The following is a 21931-nucleotide window of genomic DNA, read 5'->3' as shown; positions in this document are numbered from 1 at the left end:
TTTTAATATAATAAGGCTATAGAACAGTTTAAGAGATCTGGTGGTGTAGTCAATAAGCCACTTGCCTTTTATCTTGGCAGCCGCAATGAGATTCCCAGCATGGATGTGAAAAGGTCAGAGGTGGCCTTCTTGATCACGTGGGTTTTCTCTGGACACTCCAGTTTCCTCCCATATCCGGGTCATGGAAAGTGATTTGTATAGGTTATAAAACTTGTTTCACAGTCGATGTAAAATAGATAGAGCTTATAGTTCAAAGTTTTTAAAGCTGAAATTAGAATGTTTTTCCAAACTTGTATTTTTCAGCTGCAACGTCTATGGTTCCACTTCAAGTTCAGCGACGTAGTGTGGAAACGAAGGAAGCGGCCAAATCGCCTCCACCACCACATACACTTCAAGCTCCAGGAAAAGCAATAAAGGATTCAGAGCTGCCAGTAGGCACTGATGTTGAGGTAAATTGTCGTCGAATTAAATCTACGCTGCATTTAATGAATCTGTCTTTGCCACAAACCCTTTCTGTTATCACAGGCGTCTTCAGGTGGATTTAGTTACTACCTAAGCTTAATTTCAACTACATTTTAATTTCAATAAATACAAGTTATATAGAAAAAGGCAAAGATTTACTCAAGTCTGATAGCATGCTGTAATCTTTATTGATACATTCTATTAAATTCCTTTAGTTCAAATTCATGAAGTTTCAAATCCCTAATTAGTCATTTTATTATGATATATATTACAGTAAATAACTGAAGATGTGGACTTGGACACTTAACTTTAAAGATATATGTGCCGTAATTTTTATACTCACAAATCAAGATGAACTTTTAATATCTTATTAACTACCAAAAGTTACAAACATTTTGAGAATAACAATACTTAATATGCATAGGTTTTCATTTTACAAGAACAAATAAGAGCTGAAAATGATTTTTGGCAGTACTGCCAAAAATCATTATATTTACATCTACTGTGCATTGAAATGAGTTCATACAGTCAGACCATGAAGCCAAGTAGTGGTCTACAATTTTATTTCACATTTCTACAGTACTATTAGGAATTATCAAAGTGATTTCTCCCATTATGGTTCCATCTAAACATACATAAAGCATAAAAACAATTAAACATATATAAAGCATAAAAAACAACAATTTTACAGTGCATAAATTCTGTGTTGTAACTTATGTTTATAAGGCATCATACATGTTTGTCTGTCCATTTGAATGATTTTCACTGCGTAATTCGTCACATCTTATTGTTTTCAATAGATTACTGAAGAAAAAAAAGTATGTCATAATTTTCGCCCAGGTTACGGCACATATAACTTAAAAGGAAACGGAGACTGACAGTCTCCCTACAGAAAGAAAATTAGTTTTAATTTTTATTGTGTATAAAAAATTACGCTTATAACATTTTGTTATACCTGTGATTGCTGTAATAACATTTTGGGTTGCGGTGGCTGAGTGGTTAAGATGTCTGAACATACCGAAAGCTCATCACCTCTGGGTCGCTGTTGCCGAGTGGTTAAGATGTCTCGACATATTATCACAAGCTCGCCACCTCTGGGTCACGAGTTTGAATCCCATAAGGTGCAGTTGCCAGGTACTGACCGCTGTTAGTGGTACCCCGGCTTTCCTCCACCAACAAACCTTGCACATCCTTACATGACCCTGGCTGTTAATAGGAAGTTAAACTAATAAAACACAAAATAGATAAACACTGTAATAACATTGGAAGAATCCTTTTTACTGGCAATGAAACTTCATTTTGATAATTTTTTGTACCAGGTCTGTGTATCAGAGGTTGTGGATCCACATGCGATATGGGTTCAGCTCTATCAGCAAGACAACATCACAGCACTGACACATTTAATGCAGGAAATGAAGACTGTATGTACAACTTAAAATCATCTTTATTTTTTTCTTTTTTTATGTCATTTTTTGAGAATGGATACATTTTTCCATACTTTCTACTATGTTGTATTTTGACATTCTAATTCAACATTTGTCAGGGGTATTTGCTCTTTCTATATTTATCACTGGAAGTTGTAACAGGCCACAAGAAATTGCGAAAAATAAGTTCCTGTGAAAATGTTTCAAGCAAAGGAATATCAGAATTATACAACTCTAAATAGCAAAATTATATCGCCATGAAGAGGTTTTGTCTGGCATTTAAACATGAAAATAAGACGTAAAAGTACAGGAGTTATAACTCCTGTCAGTTTACTCACATGGTTGGCAAATATTGCAGTTAAAACATTTTTTTCTTGCAGTTTTATGATACCACAAATAATTATGTGGTTTCCCCAGTCGTGGGAGATAACTACGCTGCCGAGTTCAGTATGGACGGGAACTGGTACAGAGCCAAGGTGACGGCCCTTCAGGGGTCAGACAAGGTCGCTGTGACCTACATAGACTATGGTAACAGTGAAACTGTCGGAATCTGCAAACTACGCCAATTAAAGGATGAGATGACGTTACTACCAGCAGCGGTAAGCATCAAACACTTGGAATCAGGTTTGAGTTTAATTTTATCGTCATTTAAGTATTTTAGTTAATGGGCCAAAGTCTAGCAATAGTTTTAGTTCTGTAAATGATAATCCAGGCTAAATCTCACAGCTTTGTACTGCTTGTTTTGTTGATGGTCTGTGCATATATATGTGTAAAGACAAAAGGTCTATATATAGCTCTTTAAACAATAGTCAAAATGTGTTGAAATTGCTATTGGGGCACCAAGGTAATGGTCTTATTCACTCTTTTCATACTTTGTCTTCTTTCTTGATTCCATCATGGAAGTAGTTAATGGCATCGTCCTTGCCATTGGACATTTTGAGAAAGTGATGAACAAAATTTCTGATTGTTGTGTATTAATTTGTTTAATTTAAACATGCTAAGGTTAGTGCAATTATTTGAACTTACTTAGAAATCATTTTATAAATTATTTAAAACCTGCATCTAGATTTTGATCGAACATATTGCAATTCGAAGCGAAGCAGAAAATGTTAACAAACTGCCATTTTGTTTATGATGGTTACGTCTGTTTGATAAATCTTGTTCCTCTGCCATAAAAAAGATATACATGGTCGAAATGAATATTTCTTTAGCATCTTTTTACCATATTTATACAACACTGAATTTCATGAAGATCAGTTGCTCAAAATAAAAAAAAAATCCATTCTTTAAAATTTGTTTATCCCTCTTATGAAGATAAAGTTGTATTAGATTGTGTCCAAGGAAGAAAATAATACAGATATATGGAAAAAATGTCTTTAAAGACAAATTAATTTGTAGATATATATTTTGTAGGTAATGAAATGCAGCCTGAGTGGTGTGAAACCAAAGACGCCCGAAAGTTGGAGAGAAGCAGCAGAATTACTCAAGTCACTTTTGCCACCATCTTCGCAATCTGAGAGATTGTACATTATCAAGGTGCTTTCCAAACTCGAAGACTGTTACACAGTGTCTGTGCTGGATCAAAACGGTAAGGCAATGTTTTAAATTTTCATTTTAGAAACATGTTAGGGTTTGGGATATAGTTAAGGTATTAAATAATTTTATAACTTTGTAATTAAAACAAACAAAACAATAACAATATGGGTAATGAGAATACCAAATATAATGATATGCCTTGGGGATGTATCAATCAATGACATCTGTAATGTACTCACTACAATAGGTACTTGCTTAATCTTGAAATGATGTAACTTAACAAGTTAATCGATTTGTTACCAATTTTGCATTATATTGATAATATTTTAATATGTTTATTAAATTTTTGTTGCTAATGTTGATCCTCTCTCTTTGTGCTCTTGTTAAAAAATTTTAAAGTATGCATGCTGTCCCAAAATCATATTTTTAGCCCACCATCATCAGATGGTGGGCTATTCAAATTGCCTTTCGTCCGTGGTCCGTCGTCCGTCCGTCCGTTATCAATTCTTGTTACCGCTATTTTTCAGAAAGTACTAAAGAGATCTTTTTCAAATTTCATATGTAGGTTCCCCTAGGGCCCTTGTTGTGCATATTGCATTTTGGAACTGATCGGTCAACAAGATGGGAATTAAATAGTTAAAGTTTGTTACCGCTATTTCCCAATAAGTATTGAAGGGATCTTTCTCAAATTTCATATGTAGGTTCCCCTAGGACCCTTGTTGTGCATATTGCATTTTGGGACCAATCGTTCAACAGGCAGCCATCTTGGATTTTGACAGTTAAAGTTTGTTACCCCTATTTCTCGGAGAGTACTTAAGGGATCTTTCTCAAATTATATATGTAGGTTCCCCTAGAGGTCTAGTTATGCATATTGCATTTTGGGACCAATCGGTCAACAAGATGGCCGCCAGGCAGCCATCTTAGATTTTGATATTTAAAGATTGTTACCGCTATTTCCCAGAAAGTACTGAAGGGATCTTTCTCAAATTTCATATGTAGGTTCCCCTAGGACCCTAGTTGTGCATATTGCATTTTGGGACCGATCAGTCAACAAGATGGCCGACAGGCAGCCATCTTGGATTTTGATATTTAAAGATAGTTACCGCTATTTCCCAGAAAGTACTGAAGGGATCTTTCTCAAATTTCATATGTAGGTTCCCCTAGGGCCCTAGTTGTGCATGTTGCATTTTGGGAGTAATCGGTCAACAAGATGGTCGACAGGCGGCCATTTTGGATTTTGACAGTTGAAGTTTGTTACCGCTTTTTCTCGGAAAGTACTTAAGGGATCTTTCTCAAATTTCATATGTAGGTCCCTCTAGGGCCCTAGTTGTGTATATTGTGTCTTGGAACCAATCGGTCAACAAAATGGACGCATGGCAGCCATCTTGGATTTTGATAGTTAAAGTTTGTAGGCTTCCCTAGGGCCCTAGTTGTGCATATTGCATTTTGTAACTGATCGGTGAACAAGATGGTTGAACGTTGTTGAAGTTTGTTACCACTATTTCTTAGAAAGTACTATAGCGATCTGTCTCAAATTTTATATGTAGTGTGTTTGAAAAAGTTTGAAAAGCAGGGAAAAGATCCCTCTTTCCATTGTCAGACGTAGATCATTCTTTGGTGGGCGCCAAGATCCCTCTGGGATCTCTTGTTAATTAATTATTCTTGATACTATACATTAGTATGTTGAAATGCATTTATTAGGTGAAGATATCAGTGAGAAACTTGTGAAAGCTGGCGTAGTTTTAGAAGTACCTTCACAAGCACCTCCACTGGCTGAAGCTGGTTCTTGGTAAGAATGTTGTTTAATTGTTTCCCAAGTGAAAGAAGTTGTCATATAATAGATGAAATTGTTTCTTACTATAGTTGTGAACATGTGATTGCTTCAACTGACGATTGTAAGATGATCTTAAAAATTAAAATATGAGAGAGCTAATTGAAGAAGAAACCGTCAACATTATGTTAAATTGCTGAGATGCTCTTTTGGTTAGTTATACATATACAAAATGGCTAATGGATAGAGATTATAGTATAACTTGTCTAAACTGACACTGGGATCAATATAGCCAGGCTTTAGGATCATGGCAAAAATAAAATCTTAGACTAAAGTTTTGTTGTAGCCAATCATAAACTTTTTGTAACGTCATCTTTCATTGACTAAGTTTAAAATTAGAACAGTTTTGGAGTCTGTTTCCTTAGCCTGATGCCAGGTTTCTGGATTATACATGTTTTATTTACCATAAATTAAGAATGAAAATGCCAGAATACACAGACCTAGATTATACAAGGACCGGTTTTGACAATGTATACTGTAGTATCACACTATGATATTTGTCCCCTTTTCTTTCAGTCCAGTCCCTTACAGTACACTTCCATTAAATGAAAAAGTACTGGTAAGTGCAACAAAATATGCTACAACAATAAGATTTGCTATTTTTATGCCCTGTTATTGGTTTGGTTGTGTGTGCTTAACTGCCGTGGAATAACTGCCTCAAATGTTAAATTTTTTTTTCTCTCCAGTCGGCATCATGGTTATTACATGCTAATTTGGATTACCCAAGTAAATTAAGTTTGCCAATCTATATTTTAAGAGTTATAGTCCTTTGATTAAATATTTGTGGCCATTTCCTTTCAATAATTAGATTAAGAGGTTGAATGATTTATTTGAAACTTGATACAATGCCCTGAGAATAAATCAAACATCATGTTATTTTTAATGTGGTAACTTGAGTTATCTTACCAAAAGTGCTTTTAATACTTTCGATTATGTTTCTTGGTCTGAATATCAATGTCAAGGTCACTGTTACTATGAATAGTACACGGGTGACATATCTACTTGTGGAGCAAAAAGTGTTATTTTTATATCATGATTTACAATTCATACTTGTAGGTATTGCCAATGGAGGTGGTAAGTCCTGGTGAAATCTGGGTACAGGAGGGAGTTGAGAAAAAAATTCAACAAGGAATGCAAATTACAGAATCCCTTAATAAAGTGGTGAGTTTATACAAGGTTTCGACTTTTATGAGTGAGCTTTTAATATATTTCATTGCTAGAATATATTTAGATTGATAGACAGTTACTTTATCAGTATTTTTCTTCAGTTACAAATATAACTTTATGCTATTGAAAAATTTAAGCTTCTTGTTTTAAAAAGTATGAAAATAATCAATTGCATCCCGACAAAAGCCATGGCACTATACCCTAGTTACATGGAATTAAGTACTGATTGTGTATGTACTTTTGTGTTAATTAGACACATATATACGCGATTAAACAACAATAATTGTTCAAATGATGGGTATTGTTTCTTGTAAATGAAAAAAAAATGATATCAAAATTTTCAATGTTATTTGTAGCAATGTCCAAAAAATAACTGTAATATGGTTTTGTCTTCATTATTTCCTTGCTATTGTTTTTTAGTTTAGACTATTGCGATAGTCTTTTGTCCGTCGTCGTGCGTCATATGTTGTCCGTCGCACTGCGACGTCCCATAACATTTCCTTGTGCACTTGATAATTTGAGTAAATATTCACCGAGCTTTGCATGTAGACTAACATTGGAAAGGTATCACAAGGGTTTGAAAATCAGCTGGATTAAATTGCAACTTACGGAGTTATTGCTCTTTGCAATTATAATTATTGAATCTTGTGAACATGATAACTTAGTAAATATGATCCGAGCTTAATGAAACCTTGCATATAGACTAACATTGGAAATATCTCAAACAAGTTTGAAAATAAGCTTAATTCAACTCATGAACACAGTAATATGAGTAAATATGCACCAAACTCAATGAAACTTTGTATGCAGACATATTAGATCTTTGTCCCTATTTCGTGAACAAAAGACATCAGTTTGCTAGTTAATTACATAACTAATTTGTATCAAATATCAGGTGACCGTTAAGGCCCTTGGCCTCTTGTTTTTCTTCTTGTTTACTAGTTTGATCTTCATTGTTTGCTTGCTAATGAGTTTTGTTTTCTTTGCTAGCTTTTGAGTTTCCTTGTCATTGTTTGCTGCACTTTTGAGTTTCCTTGTAACGTCACCTGACCATAGGTCATGGTGACCTATTGCAATAGTCTTTTGTCCGCCATCATGCCTTGTCCGTCATGCCATGTTCGTTAACATTTCCTTGTGAACGCCATAACTGGACTAAAGAGAAACCGAGCCTGATGAAACTTTGTATGTATACTAACATTGTAAAGATCTCAGTTGAGTTTGAAAATCCGCGCAATGCAAAAGTAATTAACGGAGTTATTGCCCTTTGCCCTAATAAATATTATTGGACCTTGTGAACAGAATTGGAGTTAACATAAAACCGAGCTTGATGAAACTTTTCATGTAGACTAACATTGGAAAGATCTCCAATGAGTTCGAAAATCAGTGCAATTCAACAGTAGTTTTAGAAGTTATTACCCTTTGCACTAATAAATATAATTAGACTTTGTGAACAAGATAACTGGAGTAAATATAAACCAAGCTTGATGAAATTTTTTATCTAGACTAACATTGGAAAGATCTGCAGAGTTATTGCCCTTTGTACTAATAATTATTATTTGACCTTGTGAACATGATAACTTGAGAAATTATGAAATGTGCTTAATGAAACTTTGTTTGTAGACTTATATTGGAAAGATCTTGGATGAGTTCGAAAACAGCGCGATTTGAAAGTACTTTACAGAGTTATTGCCCTTTACACGAATAATTATTTTTGGACCCTGTTAACACAATAACTTGAGTAAATATGAACTGAGCTTACTGAAATTTTGTATGTAGACTAATATTGGAAAGATCTTTGATGAGTTCAAAAATCAGCGTGATTCCACTGTAATTAACAGAGTTATTGCCCTTTACACGAATAATTATTTTTGGACCCTGTTAACACAATAACTTGAGTAAATATGAACTGAGCTTACTGAAACTTTTTATGTAGACTAATATTGGAAAGATCTTTGATGAGTTCAAAAATCAGCGTGATTCCACTGTAATTAACAGAGTTATTGCCCTTTACACGAATAATTATATTTGGACCCTGTTAACACAATAACTTGAGTAATATAAACTGAGCTTACTGAAATATGTAGACTAATATTGGAAAGATTTTGGATGAGTTAGAAAATCAATGTGATCCGACCGTAATTTACGTATACAGAGTTATTGCCATTTACACAAATAATTAATTTTGGACCTTATGAACACGATAACTTTAGTAAATGTAGACCGAGCTTAATGAAATTTTGTATGTAGCCTAATATTGAAAAGTTCGAAAATCAGCGTGATTCAACTCCAACTTAATTACGGCGATATTATCCTTTGCAATACTAATTATTGAACCCTGTTAGTTAGTATGCACCCAGCTTACTGAAACTTCGTTTGTAAACTAATATTGGAAAGATCTTGGACAAGTGATTCGACAGTTATTTAAGGAGTTATTGCCCTGATTTTGCCTTGATCAGCGTGATTCGACAGTTATTTAAGGAGTTATTGCCCTTTGCACTAATAACTATTATTGAATCTTGTGAACACGTTAACTTGTGTGAGTATGAAATGAGCTTAATTAAACTTTGTATGTAAACTAACATTGGAAAGATCTTGGATAAGTTTTAAAATCAGCTTGATTCGACTCTAATTTAATTAAGGAGTTATTGCCCCTTGCAATAATAATTATTGAACCTTGTAAACACGATTATGTTACTTATTATGCATGAAGCTTAATTAAAATTTGTATGGAAACCATTAAGATCTATGTTCCTATTTTATGAATAAAGACATCAGTTAGCTCGTAAATGACATAACTAATTTGTATAAAATATCAGGTGACCGTTAAGGCCCATGGGCCTCTTGTTATTATTTGCTAGCAATTGATTTTCCTTGTCATTGGTTTCTAGCTTTTGAGTTTTCTTGTCATTGGTTGCTAGCTTTTGAGTTTCCTTGTCATTGGTTTCTAGCTTTTGAGTTTTCTTGTCATTGGTTTCTAGCTTTTGAGTTTTCTTGTCATTGGTTGCTAGCTTTTGAGTTTTCTTGTCATTGGTTGCTAGCTTTTGAGTTTCCTTGTCATTGGTTGCTAGCTATTGAGTTTCCTTGTCATTGGTTGCTAGCTTTTGAGTTTCCTTGTCATTGGTTGCTAGCTTTTGAGTTTTGTTGTCATTGGTTGCTAGCTTTTGAGTTTTGTTGTCATTGGTTGCTAGCTTTTGAGTTTCCTTGTCATTGGTTGCTAGCTTTTGAGTTTCCTTGTCATTGGTTGCTAGCTTTTTAGTTTCCTTGTCATTGGTTGCTAGCTAGTTTGTTTTCTCTTTTTGTCACTACAGAAAGTGACCTGGTGTATAGCTAACATTATGGTTTCATTTGAACTATCAGCATTGTTGGTAATCATGTCTGGTGATTTGTCTGAATTTGAACCTCTTAAGGTTTGTCGACAACTACTGAAACCAGTAACGGATGTCAAACCTGGAGAGATGTATGCAGCATACAGTGCCAAAGATGTGGGCTGGTACCGTGCACGTGCTGATCGTGTGAAGGAGGACGGAACAATTCTTGTCACATACTTGGAGTTTGGCAACCAGGAGAGTGTCTCGCTATCACAGATGCAAGAACTGGTGGACTTCTTAAAGACTGAGCCTGTGACTGTATGTCAAAATTGAAACATGTGGACTTCCATTTCATTGGTTACTTAATGAATTCAGAAATTTAGTTTCACTTCGAGATATTTTGTTATTCTAAAACTTTTAGTATCAACTTACAAATTATGGATGGTTTGATTGTCTCAAGTGTATCAGTACTCAAGTAACTCGATTCTGTCATGGACTTTCACACAGTTTTAATTTTTCCTGAGACGAAGTGATGACCTTATGTAATTGCTATTTGTCAATACGGGGATATTGTGGTGCCTGTTGATAATCTGACTGTATCATTTCTCATTGTCAGGGAGTACACTTGGTGTTGGATGGTATAGCCCCCTTGGCCGGAGAACAATCATGGAGTGACAATGCTAAAGCCACACTGAGAGAACTGGTTCAACCCACTGCAGAATCACAGAACAAGTACATGGCTGAGGCCGTGGAGCGTTCAGCTTCTACTACCACTGTTAGACTAACAGACATGGACGGTATGATTTATACACATTTAAAAGGTCAGAGGTCAATACACTCTACCACCGTCAAGACTAGCAGACATTGACGGTATGATTTATACACATTAAAATGATCAATACACTGGGTATATACAGGAGTTTTGAAATAGTAGCTGGTTATCCTTGTTGAAAATTTTCACGATTTGGACTAATAACTCTGAAAATTAAATTTTTGTGAATCAAAATTTTGCAATTTTGCTTCAAGGGTATATATAATTCAACCAATTCTTGTATTTCTTAATCAAAATTTCGCGATCATGCCGATGACCAACAAAATTGCAGACTATACTCCTCTGTATTTTGGTGGGACAGTATGACATCACAAACACTAGATTGGACTTGAGCGAAAGCAAAATTATGGGATGTGAAAAGACTAGACAGTGTCCAAAGTTGAATAACACATTTGATATAAATAAACAGTGCACAAATGTAATGGCAGTCTTTTTCTATTTCAGGCACTGATATTTCTGAAAAATTGATAGAGGCAGGGGTTGTTAGAAGAATTGGGGCAACTGCATCAGAAAGTGTGGCTGTTCCCAAAAACCAAGAAAAGGAAGTGCCAAAGTCTGGGATTAAACGGTAGGACGCACATGTTTATATAAAAAAAAACACTTTCAAATGTTGGAATGTTTTGAAATGTAATGTATGAATATTCAAAAAAAAATATTATATAACAACTACTTTAATGTTTTCTTGCAATATCTTTGTTTTCTGTTTAATTAAATGACATAATTATGTTTGTATGAAAATTATCTTGTACTTTGTTCGACCCAATCAGTGCTTCAGTTCCTTTAAGTACACTTTCCCTTGTTCAAGGCCCAAGATAACTTTCATTGAATTTAAATCTTAATCAAATGTAGACTGAAAATGGCAATTCCTTTTATGGTTATTTGTAAATGTTAAGTTTCAATTAGGTCTTGTTAAGCACCACTCAATATCTTAAACTGCCCTGGCACTTAGGGGGTCAAATACAGCAACTGAAATATTATACACATATTTGCATGCTTACAGAATCTCTGTGATGGCGAAGTCACTTGGAAGTGTAGCCGATAAACTGTCTCCTAATGACATAGTCCCTGTGATGATGACAGATGTAACCTCACCCGCCAAATTTGTGATACAACTGAACCTGGATGAGTTCATCCGACCATTTGCAGCCTTCAGCTTAGAACTCAATCAAACCATGGAGACTGTTACCACTGGTTACAGGTAGGTCTATTATGGAAATATTGGATTTAAAAAATCACTTTCATTTAATCTTTGTCCATAATTACGCATGGAGACATCAAGTGCATGTGAATAGTTTGATCATATTTGCACTGCAACATTATCACACTGTGAAATGTTTGAAAGCAAGGATAGCAAAAATATCCATACACAAAAAGATCAATGTACACGGTAATGTTTTAGATCATATATTTCTTAATTGTCAGTACCTAATTATTGTTAGAAAATACATTCAAAATTTGATGAGTCAATATTGATCCTTGTGAAATGTCCTTGTAACAATATTTACAGGCCTGAAAAGGTTGGTGAGCTGGTGCTCGGACTTTATGAGGGAGGTTGGTATAGAGGAGAGGTCATCCGTCTGACAGAAAACGAAGCCGAAGTTTATTTTATCGACTTTGGTAACAGAGAAGTGAAGGAATTTTCTCAGTTGGCTGCTGCCATCGAAACCTGTGATTCGCTTCCTGCTCAATCTGTTCAGTGCTGTCTACATGGAGTGACAGTGCCTGAGGTTTGGCCACCAGAAATCCTGCAAGTTTTCAGTGATTTGGCAGCAAACCCACAGGAAGCAGAATTCAAATGTATGGTAGATAACGTAGCTATGATTGATCTAAAGGCTGGAGAAGAGAAGATGTCTGTGAGCGAAGTCATACAACTGGCGTTAGTGGACCTACAGCCTGAGGCAGCTGAAGCCACTGTTTCTGCAGTACCCACTGTAGAGGAGACTAATATTCCCACAAAGACCGATCAGGGTGCCATCCCAAAAGTAGACACTTCTCCAGGACAAAACACAGTGCCCTTTATGGCTTCTGATATTTCCTCTGAAGATCTTCCTATCACAATTGAAGAAGCAGTAATATCATTCATTGTGGACTTTGAATCCTTTTACATTCAACTTGTGAAATCACATACAAAGCGAACAGAGTTACAGCAAAGTATTTTAGCCTACTGTGATTCTGCTAGTCCATACACTCCAGTTCAGGGCGAGCTGATCTGTGCCAAGTACTATGGTGATTGGTACAGGGCCAAGGTTCTAGAGGTGCTAGAGGACGGCCAGTTTAATACACAGTTTGTGGATTATGGTAACTGTGACGAGGTCAGTACAGACAGTATCAGAAAGATGACGGCACAGTTTACGTCGCTGCCTTGTCAGAGTATCCATTGTAAGCTTCATGGTGTCACAAATGAGGGGCAGTCACATGAAACCCTTCAGGCCTTTGCTCAATTGGTTGGAGAGTGTAAGGTGCAGGTTGAGGCGAAGCGCTGCGACAATGGTGTATATTCTATACTTCTCACAACAGCAAATGGAGTAGACGTCAATGAAAGGTTTCAGGTAACAAATGTCGCACAAGTGAATGACCCTGCTCCTAGGCAGGTAAACAATGCCTCCCCAGGGCAGGTGAACGATGCCACACCCAAGCAGGTAAATAATGCCTCTTCCGGGCAGGTTAACGATGCCTCTCCCAGGCAGATCAAAGAAGCCAAACCCACACACCAACTTTCCCCACATCCAGAGGAGCAGCACAAGGGCAACTTTAAACTGTCTGAGATCAAAAAATTTGCCCCAAAGGAGAAGCAATTTGAAATTGTCATTTCTTATGTTGTAAATCCTGCGGAATTCTACTGCCAGATAACTGCAGAAGAAAGTAAGTATTACAATAAAAGTATGCTTTTGTCTTTTCTACTTTAGTATTGTTAAAGCCTTTTGCTTTGCAAATCAATATCTACACTATATCCATAAAATGTTTAAATCTTCAGATTTTAATATCTTCATGAACTTGTTTTGAAATGAGGCAGCTGAAGCTGCTGAAATTTCATAAACTTGAAAGTAAGTTGCAGTTGGTTTACAGTAATGGGGTCTGTTGATGATCAGGTATCAATGCAAAACCAATCACACAGAAACTAGATATTATATTAACTAAGCCAGCTTGATTGAAGAATGTTTTCTTCCTGTAAAATTATATCCAATGTTTTGTTACGGATATAATTTTTGTATGCTTTGATGGTGAAAAAATGAAATAAATGTGGTAATCACACATTGTCTGTTGTTTAGATATCCAGGCCCTGACGCTGCTGCTGCAGAACATTATGCTACACTGTGAGATGGAGAACATCAACCCTTCGTTCAACCCTCAAGTTGGCGACCTCTGTTGTGCTCAATTCAGTTAGTAATGTTTCAAAACTAAAGAACTAAAGGCTTATGTACATGTTATTTTTCTTTCCTTCAGCTTGTGATCAAAATCAAAACCTTGACAACATAAATTTTGAAACAATATGACCTTTAGTCATAGGGGGGTGGGGTGCAGGAGGGGTGATGTCCATTAGGGGAAGTAGAGGTAAAATTCAATTTATTCAGGAAAGAACAATAAACCTGTATTCAGAACATTACTTGACATTACAAACCAGGTGAACGATACAGGCCCTCTTGGCCTCTTGTTTTGATAAAACCCAAGAAAAAAAATTGATTCCCAAAATATTGAGAAATGTATGAGTAAAAATAGACAATTGGATGAATTTTGAAATGTCTAGAAATTAATTTTCTCGTTATTAGTAAAAATCGTGAACAATTTGAATTTAAGCGTCTATAAGATATCAAAAATAGTTTTATCCATTATTCCCTCTACATCCTTGGTACCTTTACGCACCATCGTTTTTCTCTGGCCTATGTTTGTATAGAGTTTTATGATCCTTTTGCAGCTGACAAGTCATGGTATAGAGCTTCTGTAGAACAGATTTTCCCTGACAATACATTGCTGGTCCATTTTGTTGACTTTGGAAATACTGAGGTGGTATCGAGGGAGAATATTCGACCAATCCAACCCGAGTATACAGAGCTCAATGTCACAGCATTCAAATGTGCATTACAAGGTCAGTATATCTGAGCTTCCTTTCTCAACACATCATAAATATTTCGAAATCTAATGATGTCGCCCATTAGCACCAGATGGCGATCCAAAACCATTGTTTATGATAATCGAGACACACTAAGACTCTTCTTATTCAAAGAATAGACCAGTCCGTTGTAAAATTTCAGGGGCGAATGACTTTTAAGTGAGTCTAAACTTGTTGACGCAATGTGAATAATCGGGCAAAGAAAATGTGTTCATTTGCCTTCCAAAAGTCCTTACATACCTAGAAGATGGTCCAGATCTCCATACATTGTCCAGTTTTGAAATTATGGAAAAGCTCCTATATAGATTTAGAACATTTCTAAAAAATAACTCTATGAAAGTGATGCTGCATGGAAATGCCAACACAGACATAACCAGCCGGGAGGACATGTTAAGATTCCTATAATATAGATTAAAGGGACATGAATCTAAATTCAGTTTTTCTGTATGCTAAGATATGGTTTTCAGATGTTTATTGAATATTTTTTTACATTGATTGGTTATCTAAAACGACAGGAAAACGTGGGGAATACCTACCCCCAAAATGGGAAAAATAACCGTCATAACACAAAACGAAAGCTGGTCAAAAGCGAGGTTATAACGAACAACAAACTTGCTGACATGACAAGTTTTCCACATTTTAAGATGATTTTCTAATTTACGATCGTTGACATATGATTATAAGCTGTATTTGTTAATATTCGTAATAAAACAGTTTGTGTTTAGCGTAATTGAATGATAAGTCAAAAGTCAAATAAGACTTTTCATTTGATGGGATACCGCAAAGAGAGGCACATATGTACATCATGCAAGTATAAAGTGGGAAGTTGCTCCCGTCTCTTGCATTTCATCGAACCATTTATATTTACCTACTTTCCCAATTGCGCACGTTACTGACTCTTGTCGTAATCTAGTGTCTATCGGAATTCATTTGTGTTCGCTTCACCCACGTTTTCGACCCACCAGTTTGTTTACGTTCATTTAATTTGTGCAGTGCATTGTGGGAGGTCACTTAAGTTCAATACTACTGTTTTCATCACACTGCAGTCTACAAAATTAAACCGGGCTGATTCAAAATACAGAAAGATGGAATTTCCATTATAACTATTTTATTTGAAACATTTGCCCAATAAATGATGTATATTTTTCAGTAAGGTATCTGACATGTCTTAAATTTTACTCAAATTTACATGGTTTATTTAGGTTCATGTCCCTTTAACGTCTTCGCATACAGAGCAATTTTGCTGAAAATAAAAAATACAAAATTTTTTTATTTCTTTTATTTCATAAGAAATTGTACTGGATATAAAATAACATCAGTTTTACCAACTTTAGCTTTCCTTTGCCCGACTTTTCACTTTAAGTTGTTGTGCAGAAGTATAAAAATTACAAACTGATTCAGATAGTAGAGTCGTTATAGTAGAGAAAATTTGAAAAAAGAGAATAGATATCAACCTTCTGTAAAGTTCTATGTTTTTGTTTTGCCAGGGTTGAAGCCAGTAGGTGAAGCATGGTCACAAGAAGTTATAGTTAAACTGAATGAATTCTGCAATGAGAAGTTGACATTAGACATTATAGAGAAGGTTGGGGATGTGTATATGGTAGAACTGAGTGCTGGTGGTAACCGAATCTCCGACTTCTTAGTGGAAAGTGGTCTTGCGACGAGACCTGCAGAAAATGAAGGTGAGAAGTTCTGCTTTATTTAGTAATGGAGCAGTTTATTTCAGTGTATGGTTTTGTTAGTTTAATGTCCTATTGAGAGCCAGGGTCGCGCAAGAACTTGCCAGGTTTGTTGGTGAGGAAAGCCGGAGTACACAGAGAAAAACCACCAACCAACAGTCAGTATCTGATAGTTTGATGGATCATTGAGTTAGATGTCTCCATTCTAACACTAGTCACCCATGTTGTGGTCACTAATTTGGAGATTCCGTATAAACTAACTTTCTTTTGCCTGCGATTTGTTTTTGTGAGTTTGAAGGTAAATTTCTGAGAGTTGATCTCCGCAAATTGAAATCTTACACGATTCTTTCGCAAATACATTCAAATGTACATCCATTTAATATTAAATCTACGAAAATTCATGTCTACGAAAATGTTTTGAAATGAAAATCACATAATCTAGTAGCCGCGATAGAAATTGGTTTACAGTATTGTCAAGGCAGATCATAGGTCTCAGCATTTTTTTTCTCTTTCGGAACTAATGTTTTTCTCCACAACAAAACCTGACTTAGGACAAAAATAGGTCTTAAGCGAATATTCATCATCATGAACTTATTTCTTGTTTAGGATTTATTGGAGCTTCAAGATTATGTTTATCATTTTATGACTTGCTTTCAGAAGAAGATGATGAGGCAGCTAGAATTGCGGAACAAATTGCAGCTCTTCAAGCACAACTGTCCAAGGTGAAAAGTAAAAAGACTTAGAAGTAAGTATTTTATCACATCTGTTACATCTTAATGAAGGGACCAACTTAGGCTGAGTTGTAGTATTTATATATTATCAACACCATATTGGCTACCGTCATCCTAGTTGATGCACTATCCTGTTATATTTTTGTAAATGATTGATAAATTATTGTTATGTATATGTGCACTTTAAGATGTACAAGGTATGTTTGATATTAATGGGGAAAAAATAATGTTTATAAAGAATTTCTGTGTTTTTATGAAAGTGTATTCGGTGAAAAATGACAATATTTAACGTTTATTTCTGTCAAAATGAATATACTATAAATTTGTTTTCTTGGTATTGTTGTGAAGGCCATATGTACTTTACTAAATATGTATACCTCGTGAAATAAAGTTTTATTTTTAGTACAACAGTAAACCACTTATTTTCGTATATATAGACAATATTTTGAGTCCATGTTCACCAATACATGTACTTAAATTTGCCATCAAGGGTTAATAGTGCATTAATTTTACCTTCTTTACAATTATTTGCAGAACAATTGAATTTGTGCTTGTGCCCTCGCAAAATTATGCAAAAGTTTGCATCTCACAAAACTAAAATTGTTTGTAATATTTGTACTTAAACTTATGTTATGCTTAATTCCATTGTAAAGAATCTTTAGAAACAAGAACAATTCATATGTTTGAAGTAATATATAATGAGGATCCATAACCAATTAATGTAATTGATAAAAGTCGATAGAATCAGCAATGTTTTTAGGTAAAAACCTAAATAGTATTAATTAAAAATTATATATATATAAATAAATGAAAGTAATCTTCGTTTATTACAGAAGAGGAAAGTTTTGTTGGCTTTTTCTGTGGACTTGTTAGTGAATTGTGGAAGGTTCCGTCAACTTTTCTGTGGACTTTTTAGTGAATCATGGAAGGTTTCGTCGACTTGTCCGAGGATTTTTTAGTGGATCGTGAAAGTTTCGTCAAAATTTCTGTTGACTTCTTAGTGAGTCATAGAAGCTTCTGTGGACTAGTGAGTTAAAGAAAGTTCCGTGAACTGCATATGGATAATACAATGGATTGCAGTCAACAAACTGTAAGAAATCAATTAACTTTTGCGATGGTAAGCCTTCAAGATATTATTGAGTTCCTTATCAGGAAACCTAATGGAGTAGGGTGTGCCCTAATGACGCAAGCACAAGTTTACCTGACTTTTTTTGGCTAGGTCATTTTACATGCTTGGTTTATAAGCCTCATTAAGTTGAGTGTATCGATGAATATTAATCTGTTACTGGATTTCCTGATGGCTATTAATAGGCAAAGTTCAGGAGTTAAGTTCATTGATTATGACATAACAGTAACCTGGGAAAATGGCAACTGTTGAGGTCATTGTCAGTGCAAATAAAAACACACATGTTGTATTTACAAAAGGTACATAAAACAATAGAAATTGTTTAAGTGCTATTGTAGTAAAATATTTACCCCACCTCAGGACTCTTGATGTGAATCTCAAGACTTAGGTCTAGATTAGCTACCATACAATTGGAAGGAAGTCCAATTACAGTAAAACATGGTTATAACAAAAAATCACTTTCTTGTATATGTAATTTGTTATACATATATTACAACCATCTAACAGGAATCTTGACAAGGAATTAAAAGCACTGGTGTATAAAGGTTGTACTCCCGATTTTCAGGGAAAAAAGTCACGACTTGTACTCCGGAAAATACGGTACATTATAATCTAGAATTGGTTGTATATGTGTTTGCTATAAACATGTTTTTCTGCTAGACAACTTTCATTATGGAGTCTTGGGACATTTTCGTTTGTATATGGTCAACTGGTTGGACTGTTTGTTAATAAAGTAATCGTTAACCTGCAGGTAGTCTTCTGCATCAAAATCTGCAAGTCTTATCAGCAATTATTCTTGAAACGATTGCATTTACAAAAGGTAGAACCAGTTGTTTCGCACACTGTATAACATGAAATATTTCTGGGTACATTCTTTCGTGGTTAGTAGCTTTCAAATTACAAGTCTCCTGCTGATGGAACTATAGTATTAGTCTCCGTCTGTCTGTGTGGATATTGGTTTGTACATCTTATGTCAGGATATTGGTTTCCAGACAATAACTTGAATGGATTGTGTTGATGCTTCATAAAATGGTAGCTTATTACAACTTTGGATTAAATTTGGGTCAAATGGTCAACTACAGAGGTCTGCACTGTTACTAAAAATAAACTGTTTTTCTAAATTTGGTTTCCAGATAACTGTTATATAATAAAATGTTGATGGATTTTCGTAAAACTTCCTGCAATGTTAGATTATTAGGCAACACCATCTGTTTTATTATTGTCAACTTAGTGTAATAGCTTGCGGTGATCGTAATACCGGATAATACTGGAATCGGGTTGTTCATCTGTCTTTAGACACAACTATGTCCGGCGAACTCCTCCTAAACTACTGCACAGATTTTGAAAAAAATTGGAACACAGAACTCTTACATAAAGGGGAGTTGAGTAAACTATATAGTGTTCTGCTATGTACATCCCCTATTAATGGAGTGATACTAAATTTGTGCGGCGGGGGTATTAGTTGTCCACTCGGGCAACAGTTCTTGTTTCATTGGTAGAAATATTTGTGGTCAGCCAATTAAACAATGATAGCAATGCTATTTTTCTGGTTCCATAGAAACTCGAAAATGACGAAAATTTCTACACTACGAAAATTTCATGTGATACAGTGAACTAAAACGTCCTGTGGTCAGATAAATGTTGTATTAGAATAGCTTTCCAAAAAATGATATAAAAAAAGAGTAATGATTTATAAAGGATTGCAATCAACCTATAATAAAAAAAGAGTAATGATTTATAAAGGATTGCAATCAACCTATTTCTTGTTGATTTTCATGGTTGATTTGTTGTTTTAAGTATAGATACATAATGTTAGAGTCAAATGAATTTTTATTCACTTTGACTCCTTTCTGTTTCTCAATATCTGATTATTAAATTTTTGTTTTTGGTTTTTGTTTCTCTATGAAAGGCAATTTCTTTATTAGTTTAATTTCTCTTGTTTTCACATGCAAACCTTTTCACTTATGAGAAATATATTTAATTTTTTACCTTTTAAAATATATTGTATAAACGATGTCATTGATTAAAATAGTCAAGAAAGATAAGTTAAGTAAATTAATGAAAGGTTCTCTGAATGTCAAATTTTTCCGAGAGACTGGTAATTTGCTAATTTTTAGACATAAACCAGAATAACTTTCTGGTAATCCTAGTCATTATGGCTGGCATTAACTCATTCACCCCTGAACTTTATAATGAACTGTTCCAACTTTAGTTTTGGGAGATTTCAAATTTGTCTTCAGGGGTGAATGAGTTCAAGGGTTTGTGAAACCCAAACGTTTGCTTCTTGTTGTGTGCCATTACGAGTACACATTTCAAATGTTGCACAACCCAATATTTGCTTCTTGTTTTTTGCATAATCATTTCAGGTTTTATACTTAAATTTTTGCCTATCATCAAATTATTGACATGAGAAATATAATTTTATCTTTAGTCTATTGAGAATTAACATAAATGTATGTTTACCTTGTAAGTTTGTAATATAAAGCTTTTGATAAGATGTTTTACTGTAAAACATGTAATGTAAACCTTTTGATAAGACGTTTTACTGTAAAACATGTAATACAAAGCTTTTGATAAGACGTTTTACTGTAAAACATCTTCCATAAGGTAGGACTCTTTCACCTCTGGAGACATATTTGAATGCTGCTAAATCAAAGACTGGAATAGTTCATTATGAACTTTCAGGGGTGAATGAGTTAATCTGGACAACATTAATAACATGTCACTATGGTACATTCACCACATACCTACAACACACAGCAACAACACACCATTTCTTATCCTCACAAACATACGCCCTCTAAACAAGTCCTCGCGGAGAAGATATTTATCTTATATACGATACAGTAAAGAAGCCAGAAAAAACGACACTAAAAAGTTACCAATGCAATGACGTGTATGAACATACAAGATGCATTGTTCATAGTGTATGAACATAAAAGATGCATTGTTCATAGTGTATGAACATACAAAATGCATTGTTCCTTGTATATGAACATAAAAGATGCATGTTCATTGTGCATGAACATACAAAATCCATTGTTCATTGTGTATGAATATACAACATGCATTGTCCATTATGTATGGACATATACATGACACATTAATCATTGTGTATGAATATACAAAATGTATTATTCTGTGTGTATTGAAGTACAAAATGCATTGTTCCGTGTGTTTGAACATATTTATAAGAAGCACTGTTTCTTGTGTATGATTTTGTGGTTTTTAAGCAATACAACAAATAAAACAAATGTATGCATTATTTTGATCATTTCATGGATATACCATGTACGTGTCACAAAAAACATACACAAAAAGGTGTCATACAGGGTTTTAAGACCTGTTATTAGCGTATCTTTAAGTATCTTTAGTTTGGCCAGGAGCTCGCTTAGTTTGTACCTTTTTTTTCACAATTAAAAAATACTTTCCAAGAACATAATTTTGTAAACATATATACTTTGTAAAGGGACTTATAAAGTATGAATGATGTTATACTAAAGGATTTTTTACATTCTATGTAATGAATGATACCATAAGGTCTTTCCAATTTCGCGGGTCTTTTACCTGGTTGCGAAAATTTCATCTGTGAAATAGAAATAAATATTTTGTGTATGAACATCATTTTGTTAATGAACGTCTTTGGACTTCCAAAAGACCATCACCATGTGGGTAAAGTGTACTGTATATGTTTTCTAAGGTTTGATCCACAACTTGGTTATCCCTC

At 34.7% G+C, this 21931-nt stretch overlaps 1 protein-coding gene across 1 annotated transcript in view; it reads left to right on the top strand.

Annotated features, from left to right (window-relative positions):
• The window catches only part of LOC138335130 (tudor domain-containing protein 6-like), a 39269-nt gene extending 22925 nt beyond the window's left edge, over positions 1-16344 (top strand). The window contains 16 exon segments of the mRNA XM_069284068.1: positions 304-449; positions 1782-1883; positions 2267-2485; positions 3300-3474; positions 5124-5211; positions 5770-5812; positions 6310-6414; positions 9828-10046; positions 10345-10525; positions 11005-11128; positions 11561-11758; positions 12068-13422; positions 13830-13940; positions 14474-14644; positions 16156-16245; positions 16248-16344. Of these exon segments, the coding sequence (XP_069140169.1) occupies positions 304-449; positions 1782-1883; positions 2267-2485; positions 3300-3474; positions 5124-5211; positions 5770-5812; positions 6310-6414; positions 9828-10046; positions 10345-10525; positions 11005-11128; positions 11561-11758; positions 12068-13422; positions 13830-13940; positions 14474-14644; positions 16156-16245; positions 16248-16291 (3371 nt within the window). The 3' untranslated portion in view covers positions 16292-16344.
• The last annotated feature ends 5587 nt before the right edge of the window (positions 16345-21931 follow it).

Source organism: Argopecten irradians, chromosome 11, assembly GCF_041381155.1.
Source record: "Argopecten irradians isolate NY chromosome 11, Ai_NY, whole genome shotgun sequence".
NCBI classification, from domain to species: domain Eukaryota; kingdom Metazoa; phylum Mollusca; class Bivalvia; order Pectinida; family Pectinidae; genus Argopecten; species Argopecten irradians.
Note: the sequence above shows the minus strand (reverse complement) of the source record. Positions and strands in the feature narration are given on the sequence as shown.